We start from the raw sequence: 23,171 nt of genomic DNA on the forward strand, positions 1-23,171 counted from the left end.
CCTTGCTATGGCTGCCTCACAGCAAAAATTGTCAAAAATCTAACTAAGGAGCTTTGCCAAGCTGTCACACTGCACCTGAAAAGGGCTATTAGCCTTCTAGTGAAAAGGCCTCTGCCTAAATCCAGGGATTTTTGCTTAATTCCTACTCCTTTCCTTTGCCTTTATACCCATCCTTGCTGAGGCTTCTTCCAGTGCTGGAGGACGTTCTTACATTGCTGCTCAGGACAGCTGAGGCGTTGCAGGCAAATCCTCTGGCCAGAGCTGACGCAGGATGTATGCAGCACTCACCAGCCCCATTCTTGTGAACAAGAGAAACAGAAATGGAGGTAGACGTGATCCCTCACCTGCCTCATGTAAAGAACCTGTTAACTCTCCCATAAAGAGCTCCTGGCTGAAACTTTGACTTCACAAGCCCCCTGCCATGGAGCACGTTTCACTTTGGCACAATACTAAAATGAGGCAGTGAGCTGAGGAGCTGCTTGAGCACAAAAAGAAGCTACAGTTGAGGCAGGGGGGTGAAGTTGATCTTCCGCATTTCTCAAAGTTAAGACAGTGTTGCTCTTTCAGGGGTAATTATGCTAATTCCTGTGCTTATAAACTTGTCTTTGTCCATGAAAATTGCTTGGAATTTGTAGCAAGCCGTATTTTCCCCAACTGGGTGGAGAGTTTCTTGTTTCTTTTCCTGGCTTCCTTTTCAGATTCCCTTAAAGAGGATAGCCTCTGATGCTGTTTTACAGTTCTAGTAAGCACTGCTGGCCATGACTTCCTTTCACAGCCTTGTCTGGGTACATATGCTACAATAAACCATCTAAATCTGATAGGCACTGGAGTGGTAACGTTACATGTCTTTGCCACTCTTAAGTACTGTTGTGCTGTCTCGTATCCCAGCCGTGCAGCCCCATCCTCCCTTGCAAAGTCTGTCTGCAGCCTGGCTGAGAAAGCTGCTCCCAAGTTAAGCTCCTCAGTACTCCAAAGAAACCAATCTGTCTTACCTGAACGGGCTGCAAGCAAAGCTTCGTCGCTCTGTTTTCTTTGTGAGAGAAATCACAGCTCAAGTAAGCCTTACTGAAAACCTAGCAAAGGGGAAAGGTGGATCTGAACAGGATTTGGAAACAAGAACTTCTCTGAGAGAAGCTCACTTAGCAAGGAAGAAAAATTTCTCAAGTACGTTAGTTTTAGAGGGACTCGAGTAGGTGCTGTGGGCCCAAAGTCAAGGAAGGATGCAGTATCTCTGCAAGAGAGGTTTTGAGACTGACTTGATAATTTTTTCCTCCAAATAAATGGGATTTTAGAGCTGATTTATATAGTTTCTCTGAAAAATGCTTATAGATATCTCTGTTCCAGGTCCAGTCGCCTGTGGACTCTGCCACAATGTCACCAGTGGAAAGGACAGCTGCGTGGGTTCTCAATAATGGACAGTATGAAGAAGTAGAGGAGGATGCAGAGCAGAATCCAGATGAAGTCAGGCATGCTGAGAAGGTAGATTTTAGTCTGTATGCAGCCGACTTGAGGGCTGAGAGTCCTGCCCACCCCACAGCCGAGCTCACAACTCTGTCACAGCAGCGTCTGAAAGCCATTCTGCTTTCAAACACAGGTTGTACTGGCATAACTTCCTGCTGTACATGTTGTCACATATAGCTGTCGTACAGTATCCCACACTACAGATTAACCCATGTACAGGCTGGAGCATGTCAAGTGGGTGCAAACTGACAGAGCTGAGGGTTTGGCTTTACAGGCTGGTGCTTGGCACTTCTGTGCATCGTGAGTCACACTAAGTGTATGAGATCCTGCTAGAGTCATTATTTTTTATCCCAACACCATAGTTACAGCATACTGCCATTTTTCTGTGCTTGCAAAATTTTTTAGTGATCATTAAACTCCATTAAAGAAAAACCTAAAACACAATTGTTAACCTGACTGAGTATAGCTTAGGATATGCTAAGTGATTCTACAAGGCTCTGTAAATACAATTCAATCTAGTAGTAGCACTCAAATTTTGTCTTGGGTTTCACCTGAGGCAAATACCTGTCATCTAGCTGGCACGGTGTTTCTGGGCTACACAGAAATAATTTCCAAATACAGTTACATCTATATGCTGCTACAGTGACGATGTTTAGTAAAAGGTTTGGTATTTTGAGAGGGCAGGGAGCGAGGAGGAGGAGAACATTTGGTGGACAAGAAGCAGGAACATAGGATTATTTGGTTTGGGTTCATTCACCTTTCCTAAGTGGAATATGTCGAGATTCGTTGTACTATTGCAGAAATTATTATCCACAGAGACGGTAAGCAGAAGCAAGTAAACTGACAGGCTGTACTCTGAAGTGAATGATTATACTCTCCCTTCACAACGATTAGGTCCTGAGGAGTGAGTTATTTGGGTCCCATGCTGGTGTGGTTTGTATGTTTGGTCACCCCAGGACATTTTTACAGTTGAGCACTATTAGCAGGTTCTGTCTTGGAACTCCTTGAGTCTGGAGTAACTGGGGATGTTACCGGTCAGGACTGAGGAACCATGTCAGAGACCTCTGATTCCTTAAGTCATGCTAAAGAGTGACATCCTACAGCGTGGGAATAGCTTAATGCCTAATGGGAGCCTACGTGCTCCTTGTCTGTGGTGGCCACAGTTGTTTGCTTGTCATTTCCTTTACTTCTGTCAAGTTATTTTTCATGAAAAAACCAATGTCCTCCTTTGAAGAACAGCAGCAGATTATCACGGTCTGACCTCTTCCTTTTTCCTTTGCATCTGACTCTCTCCTCCTTTCCTTCCACCTGCAGTATGAACAAGAGATAGCGAAGCTGAAGGAGCGCCTGAAGGTGTCAAGTCGCCGGCTGGAGGAATATGAGCGGCGGCTTCTGGTGCAGGAGCAGCAAATGCAGAAGCTGCTGATGGAGTACAAGTCCAGGCTGGAAGACAGTGAGGAGAGACTGCGCAGGCAACAGGAGGAGAAGGACAGCCAGATGAAAAGTATCATCAGCAGGTGAGGCTTGGGAAAGTTTGGGACAGTGTAGGACAAGCAGCTCCTCTGTGTCATGTGTTCTCTTTGACGCAAAAAGAAGGTAGTTGCTCATTGACATCTCTGGACTGATACCATCCTGCCTTAGAGATGAAGAAACAGAGATGCAGGTGTGGAAACTTGCCTCAGACTTCCAGGAGAATGAAGGAAGAGATTTAGGAATTCTTAACCCTGGTCTCTGTTGCACTTCTAACAGATCTTTTTGCTTTGTTTGGAATCTGTACTCAAGGCAGTAGCTTTTCAGAGCAGTTGTATTTTTGGCAATGTCCATTTTGAGAATAACAAGGTTAGGCAGTTGGGAGTGTCAGATGGATAGATAAGCTTTTCCGAGTGCAGCAGAATTCTTCTCTTGCAGAACCAGGACAATCAGAGAAGTGAAACCAACAGGCCAGAGTACCAGAAACACTCTGGAATAGTATTAAACCGTCCTGATTTGTACCTCTTTTTGCTCATCAGACTCATGGCAGTTGAAGAGGAGCTGAAGAAGGATCATGCAGAGATGCAAGCTGTCATTGATGCAAAGCAGAAAATTATTGATGCACAGGTAAGAAGCTCAGGATCTCTAAGAACCAAGTGTTCTCTGTATGGAACCCGTTATTTTCCCCTATCCTCCTGCCCCAGCACTGTTACCTGGCTCCCAAAGTCAGTATCGGCCCATAGTGTTGCACGTGTGACTTACTGCCTTCTAGGGGAGAATTGGGGTTTTTAATTAATAAAGACTAGTCAGACACTTGGCTTTGAGAGAGCCTGACAACAAATCACAGGACTGACCGCTTCTCCAAAACCTTTTCTACTTTGTGAGCTCCCAAGGGGGTAAAGGAATAGTGGTTCATTGTGTAGACATCATTCTGAGTGTGGGCCTGGGAACTCTGGAAAAGCTTTGCTTCATACCAACATAGTTTAATTGCCATGTGCATGCATCTCAGCTATGCAAGCTAAAAGCATGGCTTTGAACGTTCGAGTCCAGAAAAAAAGAACGCTTTCAATGGAGCATCGCCCTCTATAATGTCCCGTGTGGCGTTTCACCCCATCTGACTGTCCACGTCAGTCCTGGAGAAATGCCCACTTTGCCACAAACCTGCGGTGCTTGTCTCAGTCAACACAAGTTAGCTGTGGAAAGTGGGACCTCGTGGGCAATGCATGCGGCTGTGTTGTGTGGGATCATTTCAGCTTTTCTTCTGTGTCTGTGCTGATCCCAGAGAGCAAAGCTTGGACAACAGAACCTGAGACTGGTTTAGTATCTGCCTGCCATGTTATGTTTGTGATATTTGTATTTGGAAGACATCTTTCCTGCTTCCGGGCTTTTCAGTAGTTCCAACTGCAAACTTTCCTTAATAGATAATCTTCAGGTGACCTGTTTCGGGAATAATCCAAGTTATTTCAGAAAGTTGTTTCCCTACACAGAGTGGCAGGGCGTGGTGGGAAAGCCTCAGTTGAATGTTGTTAAAGATGGTACTGGCGTGTTAAAGTATAGGCATAAGCGAGCACAAAAGGGCATGCCCTGGCCATTTCTTTTTCACGTTGAATGGCCAGCAATAATAGAAATGTTTGAGCTCGCATGGAACTGTAGGGAAAATATAAAGTAGAAAAAAGCTGTGTTTTTAAAAGCCTGGTAACACTAGGAGCATACTTACAGCTGATTTCTTTTTGATAATTTGAAAAGTTCTCGTTTTCCTGCTGCCTCTGCCTGTTTTCCCACAGTTTTTCAGAAAGACTGTTCATGAAAGCTGGATTTTTGGATCTGTCTCATCTAATCTAAACAGATCACTTGTGTACAATAACATGGCACTTCTGTTACCTAGCCTTGCAGAATAGAAAAAAAATCCTACCAGAGTTACACCATATACAGTTCCTAGCTATTGTGCAAGATTCTTTACATGGAGCCACCAGTGCAGGCACCCTTTCTAGATGCAGCTCAAGATTAAATCCTTTCAAAATGCCAAGTGGGACAGTACAGTGCTGGAGAATGAACAGGAATGTAGTCAGTCACTGTGCTTTTTTATTTTCTTGGTGGTGGAGGGAACAGTACAGCAGCCTCCTGTCTGATCAGGGAGCATGGGAAGTGGAAGCTGGAGTAGAAGTTGAACGTGCTGGGTCATTTTTCAGATAGGCACAGTCAGGGCTTTCTGCTGTTACACACTGATGGAGTGGCAGCTCATCCAAACAGCAGCCTGGTTTTTGAAGGCGGTTGATGCCTTTTTCATCTGCCTCAAGAAGGCAAAAGGGGCACTGAGCAAACTCATAAACAGCGATTTTTGGAGGGGAGGATTTGAGAGACTGTGACTGGATAAGAAAGTTACCCCTCCCTTTGTTTCCTGTCTGTGCCACTAGGCTCCTAGCCTCGGTGTGGGGTCATGGACTAGTAAGGCGGAGGGTGGACCAGTCTGGTCCCTCAGTGTCGCCAGCTGGCAGAGGGGACTGCTGCTGACTTGTGAAAGCTTCAAACCCTCAGGGCCGCAAAGGTGTGGTCCTTGATTGCACTTGATCAAACGATGCATCATTTATCACCTGCAGTGGGAATTGTTGAAAAAACAGTAGCATTAATGATTCCTCTTTTAATCTGACTTTTTTTTTTTTTCCTAAAGTGCTGTTAGCTCCTTGGGCAACCAAGGTCATCAGCAAACCCTAACTGCTTCAAGCATCAGCCAGCTCATGGGGGGAGCTTAGTTGTCATTGCCCTTTCCTGGGTACCTGAGCCAAAGAGAAAACTGATGAAAGATGCAGAACAGACACACCTGAGGAGCCCAAGTGTTTGCTGGGTTGTGTCGTAATGCCTCCAAGTTGCGCTTGGCAGATTTTTTCTTAGTCTGTGATTCATTTGGCAAAGGGATATAGTAGTGGCTAGAAAAGAAAAGGTCTTTTTTATGTGAGATTTATGGAGTGGAGTTGGAACCTGGCTTATCACACCTGTCTGAAGTCAAACGGCTGCTAGGAAACAGCAGTAACCCGGGCTCCTTGTGCTATATCACCACGAGGTGCTTTTCAGGATTTGCTCTTTTGCCTGTGGTCAGGTGCAGCACCCAATACTGCACCAGTGCACAAGGCCAGCCTTGTTCTCAGTGTACGTGCTGTTCACGCTGGTTCCGGGCAGCGCCTCGCACATGCTGTGCTTCCGGAGGCTGCCTCTGGGTGTCCCTGACTGAGCAGGGGCCAGGTCTGGCTAAACTCTCTCCTTGGAGCAGCGGAGCTGCAAAGAGTACTGGCCCAGTTGCTATTGCAAGTGACATCTCCGCTGTGTTAAATTACAGGTCATAAATGGGGATGAGATAATTCAAACAGGCAAGTAAACCCAATCAGTTCTTTAGCTGAGCAGTACCCAGTCCTGGCCCAGCGCACTGACCTCCTACCCATTCCAGCTCCTCCCGCTCCCCGTGCCCGATTCATGTGTTAGAGACATGTTTGTTAGGTTGGATTTTCCTTTGAGCGAGAAGTGGTCTCTACTCACCAAGCTCATGCTTTTAAGATTGATTTTCCAAGTGTAGATTTCCAGCTGTTTTGCTAAGTGGCATAGTGAGCACTCGTCAGTGCCAGAAAATAACCAGCCTTTCATTTTTAACTCTTTGGAAAGCCATATTCTTTGGAAAGAAGTTTTAATTTTAAATTATATATTCCAGGTGAAATTCAGTCCGAGGAGGAGGAGGAGCTTTAACTTGCTGAAGAACACATTTCTGCTAGGGCAGTTGTGTTTTGCAGTCTTTATTTCAGCATGGGAGGAAAGGCTAAGGCCTCTGACTCCTCTGTTGTCCATCCTCCTTCCTTATGTTGACTGGACCAGGGCAAGTGCTAGGGCAGGCTATAGCCTGCCTTCCTTTTTGTTGTTTTCTTGTGCCGCCTCCTCCTCCATTTGCTCTGCTACACAGAGCTCAGTCTCTTCAGGGCTGTCATACAAGCAGTACTTAAATTCTGCATTGTTTTTGCACCCTAACACCTACCCCTGTGGGGAAGCCCGCTGAGAAAAGCAAATGCTTGATTACTGACGTACCACACAGCTGATGTGCTGGGATCAAAATCTCAAGGGGCTGTTGTAGCACTTCTGTCTCCTGAGCAGTATGTCTGAACTATCCCTTAATGTTTGTGCCTTCTGTGCATCATTTTTCCTTCCATTTTGTTTCTCAATGGGCTGGACTGGGAAGAGTTCCTGCATGCAACCTTTTTTTCATTCAAGTAAATTAGACTTTTTTTCCTTCTCAAAGAAAAAAAGCCAATCAGCTGGTAGCATGGAGAGCATATTTACCTGTTGCTGTCTCTGTTGCGGCTTTGTGTGGCTTTTTTTTTTTTTTTTTTTTTGAGGAAAGATGAAAATTGACATTTGTAATTGTGCCACCCACTCTTTGGCTTGACCCTCCAGTGCCGTATCCCACTGCAGATAATCTAACTCTTAGTAGGCTGGGTTTTGGTGATGGGTTTTTTTATTTTTTATAAATTTAGTGCTCATCCTTCAGCTTTCTGAATACTACTGCTAAAAGCAGAGGCTAGTACTTTCTGTGCAGAAGAATCAAAATGGGGATGTGGGAACCTTGGATTCGGCGGAGCCCGGGAGCCCCTCTGAGCTGGAATGGGTGTAGGAGCAGTGTGTTCAGTGTTTGTTCTTTGTGTTCTGTCGATGGCGTCTCCCCCCCCTCCACCCACACTGCCCTCTTCCCCTTCGCCTCAAATAAACCCTTAGCTGTAGCTTTTGGCTGCTTCTTCTCTATGTTGCTATTGCACCCTCACTCCTGCTGGTGACTGCAGGCTGCCATTATCTGCTTTTTTTTATTTATTTCAAGCATACCATGAGTTTATTCTGAGCACACTCCATCCAAAATACAGAGACAATGGCCGTTAGATACCACTTGCACTTTTCTCTGCCAGATGAAACCTCCACCACTTTTATTTTCTGCTGCCTGTTTCTGTTTTTCTAACGTATTTTAAAAAAATAATAATAAATTGGCTATTGCTGTTATTAACACCAACATCCTTCCCCCTCCTCCCATGGAAAAATCCTGCATTTCCATCTCCCTCGGTGGGAGGCTGGCTGGACAAAGCCACGGTGACTGGATCGGGTCACTAATATCACCTTCCATCACGCAAAAAGGCCCGGAGGGCCAGAGCGGCCCAAGAAAAGCCCGTGGCACGCAGGGGCCGTGTTACCCCAAGAAAACAGAAAGAGGCAGACATCCCATTTACCAGAGAATGTTAGCCAAGCTGCCTCTGCCTAGAAATCATCTGAAGACACTGTCACAGCCCTGGGTCCTGGAAGTTCCCCGTAAAGCAGGCTTGTGGGGCAAAGGTGTTTCATTTGTGAAGGAGCTCTGACTTTGTGGGGTGTTCGTTGCAGGAGAAGCGGATCGTGTCCCTGGACTCTGCCAACACGCGGCTGATGAGTGCCCTGACGCAGGTGAAGGAGCGCTACAGCATGCAAGTCCGCAATGGCATCTCCCCCACCAATCCCACCAAGCTTTCCATCACGGAGAATGGTGAATTCAAAAACAGCAGCTGCTAACTGGGCAGATGCTGCCGGCCATCTCCCCAGGAGAAGGGCAAGAGGGAGCAGACTCAAGAAACCTTCAAAGTAGCCCCCCCTTCCCCTTACAGGTTTACATAATGCTGCTAATAAAATGGAAAAGAGAAAGAAGAACTCTGAAAGGTGGGCTTTAATTCCCCACTCAAGGCCAGGAGAACCGGGCTCCCGAGAACAAGTCCTTCCATATCACTGTGTAAATAGAGGGAGCTCTCGGGTCATGTACAGAAAATCCTGATGTAATATACCAAAAGGAAGTGAATACTGTAGATTTTTTTAATTATTGCTATTTTTATTATTATTATTTTTTTCTCTTGTTGAAAGCACTGCAGTCCTCGGAGGAGGAAGAGGGGAGTGTGAGTGCATGTGTGTTGTGGGTGAGAGAGAGATGAGCAGTGGGTTACATTAGACAGCAGCTGTATATATCAGGCTGACTGATACAAGTACATGAGTGGAGTGAAATAGTAGTGAAATGAATTCTATAAGAAAACTCATCTGCTGGTTTTATTCCCCTCTTCTTCAGCTGTTCTGTAACTGAATGCAAACTCGATAGCAAACATTTTAGCAAGAAAAATTGGCTCTTGCTGGATCCTGTTCTGACTTTTGGTAGGAGTCTGGCAAAAAATATTCAGTCTTTCTGAACAAGGTAAAAACTTGGAGCAGCAAGCTTGTTTCCTTGCATTTGCACACAGTCAGGCTTCCTGTCAGACAGACAGAGGGAATCTGCAGTTTTTCAAGGTAGGATTCTTTCTTTTTTTTACCCCAGTTCTAATGCAGTTTTATATTTCTGTTTTGAGAATTTACAGACCTGTAAATACTTTTTTTTTTTAAGACTTCTATCCAATCCCCACTTTACGCACCATGCACCCTGAAGTCACGCTCTGCACTCCACCAGGAGCAGTCAGGTTAGTGCTCCCAGGGAAGAGCTAACCAAAGGGTGCGTGCCCAGCAACCTAGACTTCTGTATGCCTAGAGGATTTCTATATTTTAACTCTCGTTCAGTTTCACTACTTCAGCCGCTAATTTAGCCAGTCTGTTCCAATAAAAGATGCTTTCTGCACGTTTGTGTTAAAAGATCTTCCATTTCCACTGAAATTTGCCTTTCTCTGGATAATCTAAAGGGGTTTTTTAACTTCTGTACACAGCGTTTTTTTTAAGGAGTTTTGACTAAGCTTTCATCTCCAATTACTTTCAGTTGCATTTCATAGAAGCACACTTACAGGCTGTATGTGAATGCATATAGAATTACAAAGTGACCTTCTCATGGAAGATAATGACATTTGCGAACTGTAAAAGATTAACAATAAATGGCACAGTATTGTCAATTCTCATGATTTTATCAAATGCCACAATATTTAGTCTGAGGGTTTTTTTTTCAAAGCCCCAGACTCTAAAGTCAAGTAATAAATAGTGTGTGAATCTTCATTTTCACTTTTTTGTTATATGTTTCTAGCCCCCAAACTCTCAAAGTAAATAAAATTATTGCAACAGCAATTGAAACATGCTAACTAACAGTGAGTGTGAATATCCATTCAAACTAGTTATGGAAATTAGAAATTGGAACAGCTGACTTCACAATCAGACAAAACCTCACGAGGGTGCCTCTGTGCAGGAGGCTTAGCGAACAGTTCAGGCTGCAGCTAGGAACAGGTTAATGAGGTAACTGTGGGGGTACCTGGCTGAAATTGTAGAGCCTGGGATACGGAGCAGGTCAGAGCTGGTTATCCTTTCTGGCCTTGCTTTCTGACTCTCTAAAGCTACTACATGCAACATATAGGTGTTTCTGAGCCAATTGCTTCACCTCCTGACCATGACCCGCGTTACCTTGAACATGAAGGACTGGCAATACTGAGGACCCAAATTCAGCATCTGTTGTCCTGTTTGTTTGTTGGAAATTAATTAATCTCACCTCTGTGGGCACACGCAGCTTGTGACAGAGCGCAGTATGTTACCTGTTCTGCCTGATTACTGTGTTACAATACTTCAGTTAAATGTCATCACACGAGTTTGTTACATTACTAACTATGCGTAAGTACAGAGACCACATCTCCTGCACTGTAGGGTGTGTAAGAAAAGTGTGTATGAATCTCTCCTTAGAAAGGTCTCGGCTGCCAAGTTACATCTGGAGAAGACTTGTCGGCAGTGAGTTGGGATTTACATTTAATGCTTAGTTCTTTCAGATCGAAGCTGCTCTGGCTGCTCGAATGTGACTTGGTATTACCGGCTGAGGAGCATCCCTGTCTTGTCCTTGGTGTATCACAGCCAAGTCAGCACTGTCTGGCGCACCTGGGGTTGTGCTCTGCATTTGCTCAGTAGGGATTTCTTTTCCATACTTTCCAAACTGTCTTCCAGCTCCAGGTCATTGCTGACCGTTGATATTTTCTTCCTCAAACTGTGCCTTTAAGTTCCTTCTCCTTTCCTCCTTCCTCCATCACAGCCACAGGCAGTCTATCAAGTCTATCAATGTGTCTTGTGAGTAGCTCTCTCTTTTACAAGAAACCTTTGCAAACCCCTTTTTGTTGAGTATTTTTGTGCGATCGGCATCTCCCCTTTCCTACGTACTGTAACTACACAGCTGCGTCATGGGAAATTTGTTCCTGAAAGTAGCCTTTTCAGATGGGCAAGTGCATTGCTTGCTTATTACACAGTGCAAATAGTACGGGTGTTCTGTGACTGAGATGTGAGAGCAAGTGGTCATAGGAATAAATTGACTAGAACAAGGCAGAAGCAGATACGTCATTCTGGTAGCGTGTAGTCTAGTGTTACTTTGGGAAACGCATTTCACTAGAGCCCCCCCAGCTTTCTGGTAATCTATTAAAGATCTCTGGTTCGATGCTGAAGACTCCAAGGTGTCCGTTTTGGTTTCTGCAGAGAAATGCTATAGGGGCAGCATTTCAGCTCTGATTTTTAGAGAGGAAATAATACCTGCTCCGAAACTGATACATTTTGGTGAGGCCTTCAGTGATGTATGATTCAATAACGTCCCTTCTCCTGTGCGTTTCTTACGCTTGTAGACTAGGAAAAATTGTTATTCTAAAAGAGCCCAACCCATCAGGATCGTGCTCATGGCTTGTCGCCAGGCTGGTTGTTTCTACCCTGAAGTGCACAGTGTATTCCTCGAACTCCCGCTACAGAGGAACAGCTGCCTGTTGACCCAAAACAGGGTGAAGGTTGCAGACTCACAGTGCTGCAAGACTAAAACTGATCAGCTGCAGAGCAAAATGTTATGATCCCAAGTTCTGCAGGCAGCTGTCTCTCCTGGTTTGTAACCAAGCAGCTTTCTAAAGAAATTTCAAGCCGACAATATGTGAAAATGCCAACTTCTGTTTTGTCCAGTCTCATAAAATTCAAGTGGCACTAAACCATGTGGCAGCCAAAAGCGCTGTCAGTTTTGGAGCAAGAGCCCTAACTGGGCCTGATCACATTTAGTTTAAGAGTAGCAGCCAGTGGGTTTCTGCAGCCATGAGAGAAGTAAATAACGCAAAGTCCGATGATGAGCATTACAGACATTAGGGTTTGGCTCATACTTTGAGCAAATGCATCGGGCTGTGTCTAATGCAAGCAACTGCTGCTCTCATTTGGAAACAGCTGAAATAGTGCAGGAAAAATTTAATGGCATGTAGGAGTAATACTCGTGTGTTCCTAAGAGTGCAACAGAGAAGTTGCCCCATCCTGGCTCTCAGTCCTTGCTGACCACGCTCCTCAGTACTGTTTGAGGACAATTCTTCCCAAAGTGCAAAGCTGCCCAGGCTTCCGAGTTCAGGGTGAAAGCTCTCAGCCCCACGGCAGGGTAGGGATCTGGAGAGTGCTGTGTAGCGCTGTGGCCTTTTTCCACATTGTGCACGGTGCCTGCAGTGTGTACAAAGAACTGAGGTGACAGAATGACGTGGGACAGGCACTGACGGAGGAGAGAGGGAGCGTGGCCGGGGAGTGGCATCCTGTAAATGCCCGTTCTTTGCAACTCTAGGAATTCAGACCCTTTTTTTAAGGGAAATAGACAGGATTCACATCCAGGAATTACCAACTGTTGTATTAGAAACAGGCAACTATGCGTAAAAGCAGAGAGTCATACAGTTACGCATTCTGCAACTTTCCTCTCCGGTGGCATAACTCAGGCAGGGGATCCAGAGGAGCATGGAAAGAGATGTGTATGTTTTCTAGTTGGAGAATATGGGGTGTATCCAGTAATAAATTCTGTATCCATCGAATAAGTCGTCCGAGAAATGGTGTTTATGTTCTTGCAGTTGCTTTGGGTTGGCTCAGGCTTGCTTTTTTTCCTGATATATTAATTTCATGATTTAATGCTCACTTAAACCCACCAGCTTTTAACTTCATCTGAAAATTCCATGATTGAAGTCCATCAATTTTACAGCAGTGCCCGTGGAATGTGTCAGCAATACTTATCTGCTAAGGTCACTGTGTATGTATGAATTCTGTTTGTGTTCTGCAAAAATGTCTGTCGTTCCTGGAGAACAATTCCTGTTGGAGTGGTAACCATTACGTGTATTTACACCAGTGATTAGCATGGTCAGCCACAGGTATCCAGTTGAGTCTGAGCAAAACGGGTTCAATTTAGGCTGATGTTTTTAGGTATTTCCTTCTCCACAGTAAGTTAACTCCCATGAGATTGAGCATGTCGTTACAGATCATGCCTGCCAGGAGTCCTACCTGTAAAAATAGATTTTCTGTCTCAAGGGCCTTAATAAGAGTGTTACTACACAGAACTGTTTTACAATGATAGCTCTAAATAATTTATTTTTTATTTCAACAAAGTACACCTTAAAAAGTAATAAACTTGTTTTTCAAGCCGTATTTTTACGCTAGTAGCACTGGACTGTTTGGTCTCTGAGATCCATTTCTGCATTTCATTGCCTGGGTTTGTTCTAAAGAAGATTTATTTTTGTTCTGTGAATAATTTTTGAAGGTTCTTGTAATATGTACAGATATAGATACATTTGAGGTCTTTTATTGATATTCCTACAAAGAATACAAATAAACTTTAACTTTAAACAGTTTGGACTCAGTAAACCGATGCTGATTTCAAATTCTGCTCATTCTGCTCTCAGGTTGTACTTGTGTTTTGTGTAACTTAATATTTGTGTAACTTAATGTTTGGGACACCTGGAGCTACCTGGGTAAACCGAGAGGGTCCGCGGCCGAGCAGAGCGGCAGAATTCATTCCTTTCGCGTGTTTCTGTGGCTGGGTGCTTTGCCGGGGTGTCCAGCACGGGTGCCAGGGCTGCGTCCCGGAGCTGTGCCTCCCTGCACCCAGAAGCTCTCGCTAGGAAATAGCTGGTATTGTGGAGTGAGAGAGCGACAAGCTGTGGAGACACTGAGAATTGCTCTCTGCTTCTTCTAGGCATGGGTTTTTTGGATAATAACAACATCTGATGTGGTGAAGAGAGAGTTACCTTGTATTAATTAACGTGTTTACTCCTCTCCTGCCAGAGCAGTGAATGTCATCAGCCCGGTTTTCTTGTTCAGTCAATTCCTAGATTACAGGTTCTCATGCACGAGCCCAAAGTTGCCGTGTTTGAGGCACAGACGTCAGAGGAATACTTATTTACAGGTTCACATAAAACGTTGGATTCTAAGCAATTTATATTTATTCTTCATACGTGTATGAAATCTGGTATATAACGAGTGGGAAAACCGTTCATATTGAGCTTCCTGAATGTAAGATCTATACTCGAGGGGATGTTTTGCTAAAAGTCTCTTTATTTTCATTTCACATGATATTTTTTTCCGTAGCTTTGAAGCCTGCGAGATACAGCAAACTTTTAGTTGTTACCATGTGCCTCCACCCTGGCCCTACGCTTTGTTCTGTTCAAGCTGCCTGCATGTTCTGCCTCGTTCTTGCTTAGGCTATAAGTTTTTCATGCCAGGAGTTGTCTTCCTGCATGTTTGTACAGAACCCAAAACAGCGGGTGCCTGATGCTCCTGGGCACGAGGGCAGCGCAAACAGCGTCTCTGAAGGAGGTGGATCTGTAAATTCCCACACCGGCAGAGTCGCCCACTGCTCTGTGGCAATGCCAAGCGCTGCCGAGGGGAGCGGCAGGCCCAGCAGCCTAGATGCGAACAGCCGCAGCAGAGGCGGGTGAGGAGGGACAGGATGAGATGCAGACCTAGCGGGCAAAGCGAGCTCAGTATAGTCGTTTGCCGTCATGGTTTTGGGAAGAGGAGGCAGGAGAGGGATTGGCAGGGGGAAGGAGGAGACAGCCGGAGGGTGTGCTGAGTGAAGCAGAGTGAGGAAAGCGAGGTAGAGCAGGAGCAGTGCACAAACGCAGGTTAGGATGGTTCTGGGATAATACAAATAAAGCTGTGGGAAGTCTGGGCTTTTCTGTGACTGCTCCAAAGCAGCTGATGCTCCAGTGCTCTAACCTGCTGAGGATGCTGAATTCCACTTTACCTGGGATGTGCTCCTTACTTCCACTGTGCTAAACTCCTGTGTATGAATGTGCAAATTCTCCTCCCGTTTCTAGCCATTCTGGACAAAGCACACGGGGCTCTGGAGCCCATCCTCATCGCTGTTGCAGTTCACCCATGCCAGCTGGGAAATAAATTCCTTCGGAGAAGCTCCCCTCCAAGAGTCCTCCTGCCCAAAGCATGCAAGTGTAAAACCTTTAATGACTTCCTATGTGCAAGAATGCATACTGCTGCTTTAAGTAAGCAGCAGCTGCTACTTTAAAGCTATTAGCAGGTGGAATACCAATTTGCTTACGCTGAGATATGTGTCTCATGAGAAGAGTCCTTGCTTTTACTAGAACCCATCTCACATTGCTGTCCTTCATCTCTCTCCTGGTCCCACAGATTAAATATCCTCATGTCTCCAGAAGATGTATTAAATTCCTGCTTTTTGCTGTGAGAGGTAGATCAAATATCTTGGTTGTAGGCATGAAACCTGGCTATCCGTTGGTTCTTCCTGCAGCGAGTACAAATACCGTGTCCTTACTCAGCTCCATGGGAACATGTAATCCTGGTGATGCGCCTGGAAACGTGAGTTCTGTGCGTCTGAACCCACTTTTCAGTACACCCGCTTAGCCCAGCTTGGCAGCAGAGCAGCTTTGGCTGAGAGAGGAATTATTATCAGTATGACAGAGTTCAGGGTAGCTGCCAGGAGCAGGGCACTCGGGATAGATAGATGTTCCCACACCCTCCAGGTGGTTCTAGCTTTCAGGCTATAATAATATGACCGCAAGGGCCATCGTGTTACTATTGGGGAGAGGGGGAGCATGAGGGACAAATACCTAGCGTTAACATCATGAGGGATGATACAGTCATGATAGAATCTCATGCAGAATGAAATGTGGTCTGCACAGAGATGAATGACATCTTTCACTCCCTTCTCTCCGCTGGCCAGGCTTCTATTTACAGCAGGATGCAGATGTTTAGACAGTTCCTATTTTGCTTGGCAAGGAGGAAGTCCTGCACACAGCAAAGGAGGAAGGGCTACAGCTACGTTGCAGGCTGCATTTATTTGCCCGACCCTTTGTGTTTCTCTCCCTTCACTTAGCTCATGTCAGTCAGACAGCATGCAGGTGCTGTGCTGCACCCTACCTGAAACTATCGATTTATGATTACCGTAGGAGTGGCTGTTCTACTGATGGGAGCTGCATCTTGCCTCCCTAAATTAACTACAGTTTTATATTTTCCTGGTCTTCAGAGTCACATGAGGAAAAGCCATTTTTAGAATTAGGGCCCAGTATATTTACAAGCAAATATGAATACTAATGAGCATAATCAAACAAATGCAGAGGTATCTTGCAGGGACAGCCCCTGCTACTCCTGGGAGTATGTGCAATGCTAGTGTGTAACCTGTTAATCACCAGAAGGCTCACAGAGGTGGCCGTCTATGCAGAAGTGTTGGCTTTGCATTTATAGGTGCAAACTAAACTTGTTGGGGAAGGAAGCTGAACACAGTAAAGCTGTGGTAGATGCCTGCCTGGGAGGTGGTTGCCTTGAAACAGCCTGCCACCAATGCAGACTCTGGCTGGAGGGTCAGCATCTGTGCTGTTTCTGGTATTACACCCCTTCTTTGTGCTGGCTGAGGTAGGAGGAAAGATTCATCTCTTCAGGAGATGTAGAAAAGCGGAGGTTGAGCAAGACACCGTATACAAGAGCACAGTGTGGATAACAGGGTGGCAAGGGCTCATTAAAGGTTAAGACACTTCTGTGAGCCCTTGGCAAGATGGGGGAGAACAACTGGCTGTTCCCTGCCCAGGAAGCAGCTGCAGAAGCAGCTTCCATCTGGAGAAGCTGGTTGTGTCTCCATGGAAATGTCTGTGTAGAAGTAGTGTGGCTGGGTGTTTGGGTCACCCTCTCCTGATCTGGGACCTGGCATTTGGAAGGAGAGAAGAGAAGTTCGTGGGCTGCAGTTTTCCCCTTTCTTCCTTAGAGGGCAAGCCTTCCCTGAGAGCCGCAGGCACGGCTCCCCTGCTCTGGCAGGTAGCCCGACTGTGACACCCTGTGCGCATTCAGCAGCTGACTTCTGTGCAGAAAATTGTTCTGCAGAGCCAGCATTGTCTCTGCAGGGAGGAGTCGTCCTTACCGGGGACGCTAAATAGGAACATCCAGTAGAAACCTACTTTGTAAAGGCCTTGAGAAGGCGCTGGGTAGATTTCAGTTCTCATCGCAGTCAGCATTTACTTGAGCCTCTAGATTAGCTGAAATGCATGGGAGTGTACATCCCCTTTGGATATGTAGAACATGTGTCCCTTCTCCCCGTTCCCTCAAGTGTGGTTACATAGTCGGTGTTTCACAGTTCAAAGCTTTGCTCTCCATTACACCTCCGAGTGCACTAGTTCCTTCAGCACTGTCAAAGGACTCTTTTCAGGACCTGGGACTTTCCTGGTGGGAAGGCAATGAAAGAGGAGGACTGACTTCCCTTTCCCTGTTAGTAGCAGAAGCCACTGCAAAACTTCATTTTATATAGCTGGATATTTTTTAGGATCAGGAATGACTGATGAACTTAGACCTGATCAAGGCTCTCATAATTGGGATCAAGTGGAGCACTGCCCTTCAGACTTGTCTCCATCACTGGGAAACCAGGAATGGCAGCTCCCTGCTATGCCAGGTCTGTGCTCTGCTGGAGTGCAGTTAGAATGTAATTGCTACAGCAACCAATAAGACTAAAAAAGCTGATAAAATACATAGCATCTCCTCTGGGGCTGACTGAAGGGCAGAGAGATTGCTTCTCCCTCAGTAACGTTTTTCTTGTGGTTTGGGTTTTTTTTTTCCTTGAAAGAAATACATTCCCTGCAGGCAGATTCCAGATTGTGGCTCTGGCAAAATAGGGAACTGAAAAGGAAAGTCCATCTGCCCCAAGTGCTGCTGACTTGACAACTGTGATGCTGGAAGAAACTGTGCCTGAAAGGGAAAGATGGGAAGACCTACGAGGCAGTATATTCGGTCCCACTCGCAGTTCACTATTGTGTGCATGGGAATGCTCTGTTCAATCACGGCTGACGTGTTTTTATGAGACTTGTGCCAATGCGTTGGTGGTCTAACAGCTGCTAGGAAATTTTCCTGAAGGGCTAGACTGGGTTTTTTGCTGTAATGACTGTCCTCTAAAGAGACAGTAGAATATCACAGGCTTTAACGCTCCCACCTGTATGCAAAGCATTTCCTATTCTGGTTAGGGACAGAAGCTGAGTGTTAGCTGGAACGCCTGTGTTAGCTGCTAAAAAGTACCAGCACCAGAGAAGAGCAACCATCAGTTATCTCGGAGATCAGAAATTCTGGGCAAAAAGAGCCATTTATGGTTATAGTACTGATAGTGGCTTTTCAAGTGCCATTCAAAACTCCTAAAATCATCTCATTAGCCACCACCTGCTGGGACCCTAAAAGCAGATTACAGCCATTCCTAAAAGAAGCTGGGTAGCAACCCCAGACCTGCCTTACGGAGATGTTTGTGTCATGGTGGCCAGCACAGCTGCTGATCCCCGCCTGCTCAGCCTGGGACAGGAGCGGCTGCAATGCTGTGGGTCAGGAATGAGCTGCATTGGCGGTGGGGTGGAAGTCAGCTGCTTGCCTCCAAAATGCCATGTTCTTCAGCTGCTTACGTCTGCAGCAAGGAGCTGCAGTCAGTCACAGAGATGCTGAGAGGAGGAGTAAAGGAGCAAGGCAAAGAAGGAAGAGCAGTTTGTGGCTGCCCAGAATAGAAATGAGCTGACAGGAACACATGTGCCCCATCGTTTGCGGACCCTCACACTGCCTGCACCAGCAGCTACGGGCAGGCCCCTCGCACTGAGTGTGTCTGCTTGCCGCAGGTAGCAGCTCTCGAGTTCAAAGACAAAAATACCAGAAATGAGACTGTGCCCATAGGGCCCCTGAGGTTTGTCCCCTTGGTAAGGAGCTTGGCTAGTCCTTGGTTCAAAAATACTCAGGCATCTGATGTCAGATGGATTCAAGTATTTGGCTGGTTTCAGTCTTGCTGTTCTGGAGACTGAGACTTGGACGGGTGTTTCCTTGGTGATTTTGCTCTGTGCAGCTTTCCTGTATTCACACCTTTCCCAGATGCAGGACTATGCTGACAGAGATTTATTCTCTCTCACTGGGACAGGCCTGTGGTATATGTGTCACGCTCATGCTCCCCAACAATACGTGCCCTTCCAGGTTGGGGAAATAAATGCTAACCTCGCCTCTTCCTAATCCTAAACAATAAAAGCAACTTTTGCTCCAGACGCATTCATTATGCTATTTGGCATAAAGTAAAAGGACAGTTATTGTCCCACTGTCTTTGGGGCATCAGCAAATCAGTACTTTGGGTGCTGACCCCACAAACAGAAAGCAGGATGCAATTAAATAATTTGAAAATTTGTATTGACAGTGAAGTTGTTATACATGCCAGTGTACACCATTTGCAGTTGACTTTGGTCAAAGATGGTATGTGCATCATCATAAAGAGCCCATTCTCATGGACTTGTCAGAATGGCAGCCCATCAGCTGATAATGAACATGGAGGAGTCCAACAATGAGGAATCTGCTTAACTTACAATTGACCCCAGCCCTGCTTGTGGCAAGCCAGCTGCCCTCCCCGTGGGACCGGTCACCCCAGTTGGAGGGAGAAAATTTGGTGAGTCAGGGGATGTTATTTCTAGCTAAATGTAGTTCCTCCATGTGAGGATTGGCATTTCAGTTGTCAAGACTCTGTGTGTAACCTGCAAGTTTTTAATTTCATTTTAGTCTCTCTAACACATATGTAAGTGGCTGTCTGAGTACATACCACACTGGTACCAGGCTGCCTGGCCGTTCTTTTCTCTTTTCTCCAGGTTCCCACTGCATTTTTCGGCTTCTGAGGGCCACAGCTATCAGAAGGGCCTCTACTAGAGTAAGTCTGGAATGAATTTGATAAATGAATCCCACGCATGCATGACATGACACACTCATTGCTACAAGTGTTTCTTTAACCACTGTTCCCTTATCAGCATGAAAAACAAGTACGTTTTGTATCTTGGGCAAATACACTTGTGCAGATGCTAGGGGAGCTACAAGCTTATCAGCAAACGGGTTCAGGGATAACATTTGCAATTCAATACGCTTTGAATTGCTGTCAGTAAAATGCTCATCTTTCCTGAAAGCCTCAGGCCATCTCTGCTAACTCACTCCCATCCTCTCTGAGACCACATCGAGATCTGTCACAGTGACAAAGTCCGCATAGACTTCCCACACATGCTGCCCTCCAATTCATGTCTTACTGAAGTATGAGGAACATAAAAAGGAGGACAAAGCAGGTGCTGACTAGCTAAGTAACAAATCTGTCCTTCCTACTCGCAGACTGGTCTGAAATATTTCTCTTACAGAAGTGATATTTATTAGGAAAAATTAGCTAATGATTAATAGCTGTGTGCGTTGGGCTGACCCAGGCTGGAGGCCCCTCTATCACTGCCCTCCTTCGTTGGACAGGGGAAAGAAAATAAAACGAAAGGCTCGTGGGTTGAGATATGGACAGGGAGAGATCGTTCACCAATTACCATCACGGGCAAAACAAACTCAATGTGGGAAAATTAACTTATTACCCATCAAATCAGAGTAGTATAATGAGAAATAAACCCAAATATTAAACCACCTTCCCCCTCACGACCCCTCCCTTCTTCCCAGGCTCAACCTCACCGTCAATTTCTCTCCTTCCTCCCTCAGTGGTGCAGGGGGAGGGACAGGGAATGGGGGTTGTGGTCAGTTCATCACACGTTGTCTCTGCTGCTCCTTCTTCCTCAGAGGGAGGACTCCTCACAGTCTTCCCTTGCTCCAGCGTGGGGTCCCTCCCATGGGAGACAGTCCTCCACCAACCTCCCCAATGTGAGTCCTTCCCATGGGCTGCAGTTCTTCATGAACTGCTCCAGCGTGGGTCCCTTCCACAGTATGCAGACCTTCAGGAGCAGACTGCTCCAGCGTGGGTCCCTCACGGAGTCACAGCCTCTTTCAGGTGCCTCCACCTGCTCTGGCGTGGGGTCCTCCATGGGCTGCGGGTGGGTATAAACAGAGCTTCCCCGTGGTGCATCTGTGCAGAGAACAAGCTTGTTACCAGATCTCCTAGAAAAACTGTGCAGAGAGCAGGTACATTAGGAAGAAAGATTTTCTTGCTTTTGGGAAACAAGGGAAAGTGGTGCTTGCAGAAGGGCTTCCCAATCCCAACGTCCAGAATCCAAGTGCAATAAAATGCCATGCTGCTGCAGGCTGCAGGGAGAGACGCAGCAATCTTTAACTTCTGGGGAGGAATTTTGAGTGGGCTTAAAAATGTCAGTTTAGATGGTCTCCTGGATGATCCATCACCTCCCAGGCACGCTTGCTGGGCTGGAGAGCTGACCCAGAAGTGTAACAGCAGTCTTTGTCCCAGGGACACAGCACATTTACGCTGGCTGCTTTGTATACTCTGTCTTGCTGACACTGCAGAAGTTGCGCTGTCCTCCCAGGGTGTATGCCTAGACCCGCTGTAATCCTACGGGTTTGCCAAGTGACTACTGCTGCCTTCCACACAGAAGCGTGTTGTGGTAGTACAATGCAGGCAACTGCTTTGCCTGACCCTCTCCACTTCACACCTCCCACAGCTGTAATAAAAAATGTTAGGGTTTGCTGTTGAATGTGCACAAGTAGTAAGTACCACTGCATTTCTACAATGCTTTGTAAATACTGGGCTACACGTTTGGGTTTTCTTTTTTTTTTTATTAACTCTTGGCCTATAGTGCCTTCTCTTGCTTTGACTGACTGTAAACCAAGACTGCAGATCTGAACAATCAAGCTGCTAATGCAAAGGATCCACATTAATGACTAGTGATAAATCCAAATTCTTCCTCTTTTGCTTTGAGAAAGCCTATCTTGTCTACCGGGCCCTTAGGGCCATCACTCTGGAACTCAGGAAAAATTTTCAAGAATTGAGAGGCAGAAGATAATATTTATGTCTGTAGCCTCCACACACCATATTTCTGAAGGTTCTTCACCATGTAACCTACTTTCCTATGACAAATTTTCAACCCAGCAAAGAAGTTAAGATCAAATGTTGAGATTATGAGTAAAGAACAATGTGTGTCTATGAACGAGGGTCGGTAATATCTCGTTTGGAAGTTGGGGCTTTCCCCACAAGGGATACACAGTAGATCTAGTTACCTGAGCTTTGGACAAATATCAGGTAACACATGGAAAGCTGTTGCTTAAAATGGAGATCAGAAGGTTACTACCAGACTGGAAGGTGAGTAAGAATCTGTCTGATAAGGAGGGCAGTAAATTGTCATGAACTGCAGTTCTGAGATCTTGTTCAGCATTTATTTTGACCTCAGGATGAACAGCATGAATGTGCTAACAAGACTGCTTAGGATGCAGATGTGGAGGCCATCTTCAAACATGGGAGGACCAGAATATCTTGCAAAATTAACTGAATGGGCCTGGCATAAGGAGTTCCGGGGGTGAAAGGAAGGAAACTATTGAAAGTACACACAGTAAGAATACTGGTTTGGATGTTATAATTAATGATTCACTGTGTAGAAGCACACAATGGAATCCCACCTGGCCTATCAGCCAGCCAAACGGTAGGCACAGCAAGGCTGCTCTGCATGCAACCATGCAAACCATGCTGGAGCCATGGGAACACTATGCAATTTGCATCTCCTTTCCTGGGACGGAAATAATTTGTTATCCATATCAGGTATTTTAATTTCTCCCATGAGCTCCAAATCAACAGCAGTTGAGGAGAATGAGCTATGCAGTCACATGGGCTGGATTATTTGCTCACCGGACAGGGCTGAAAAGAGACTCGGCTTTTCTGCCACCTCAGGCAACATTTTGGAGGGTGCCAATTGCCCTGAGAACATCATCTGCACATTTCAGTGCCTTCTTCAAAGAAGGCAGCGTCCTGTGACGATTGGCCTTTGCAGCTCAGTCCAAAAGCAAGCAGGTCAAATCCAGTCCTGAAGGAAGTTTATCTGCATCTGAGGATTTTAATAGCACGCTCCCAGCAGAGGTTATGTAGGACTTGACTTACCTTTACTTTATGCTAAGCTACAACACAATGGCATCCACTAGGGAACGTGGTATATTTCCTCCCTCCCTCCCAAGGCACCCAGTTTGCCAGGAACAGAAAATGAACACAGAAGCAGAACTTTTGTTCATGATTGAGTGCTGCAAACTGTGGAGGTGAGAAATTAGGTAAGATATGCACCTTCCTG

At 45.8% G+C, this 23,171-nt stretch overlaps 1 protein-coding gene and 1 long non-coding RNA gene across 11 annotated transcripts in view; one reads left to right on the forward strand and one right to left on the reverse strand.

Annotated features, from left to right (window-relative positions):
* RASAL2 (RAS protein activator like 2) overlaps window positions 1-13,526 on the forward strand; it is a 186,899-nt gene extending 173,373 nt beyond the window's left edge. For 6 of the 10 annotated variants that reach the window (XM_054833245.1, XM_054833248.1, XM_054833241.1 and 3 more), the window contains 5 exons: window positions 1,345-1,479; window positions 2,776-2,978; window positions 3,471-3,558; window positions 6,263-6,293; window positions 8,332-13,526. In XM_054833245.1, coding sequence (XP_054689220.1) covers window positions 1,345-1,479; window positions 2,776-2,978; window positions 3,471-3,558; window positions 6,263-6,293; window positions 8,332-8,474 — 600 coding nt within the window. In that variant the 3' untranslated portion in view covers window positions 8,475-13,526. The remainder of the gene's footprint in view (window positions 1-1,344; window positions 1,480-2,775; window positions 2,979-3,470; window positions 3,559-6,262; window positions 6,294-8,331) is intronic. The other 4 variants (XM_054833246.1, XM_054833247.1, XM_054833242.1 and 1 more) reach the window with 1 other exon arrangement.
* A 113-nt stretch (window positions 13,527-13,639) lies between these two features.
* LOC129209198 (uncharacterized) overlaps window positions 13,640-23,171 on the reverse strand; it is a 38,207-nt gene continuing 28,675 nt past the window's right edge. Inside the window, exons 3-4 of the long non-coding RNA XR_008578012.1 lie at window positions 20,626-21,013; window positions 13,640-15,582 (exon numbers count right to left, since the gene is read on the reverse strand). This is a non-coding gene — a long non-coding RNA (uncharacterized LOC129209198). The remainder of the gene's footprint in view (window positions 15,583-20,625; window positions 21,014-23,171) is intronic.

The sequence above is a fragment of the Grus americana genome, chromosome 8, assembly GCF_028858705.1.
Source record: "Grus americana isolate bGruAme1 chromosome 8, bGruAme1.mat, whole genome shotgun sequence".
Lineage (NCBI taxonomy): Eukaryota > Metazoa > Chordata > Aves > Gruiformes > Gruidae > Grus > Grus americana.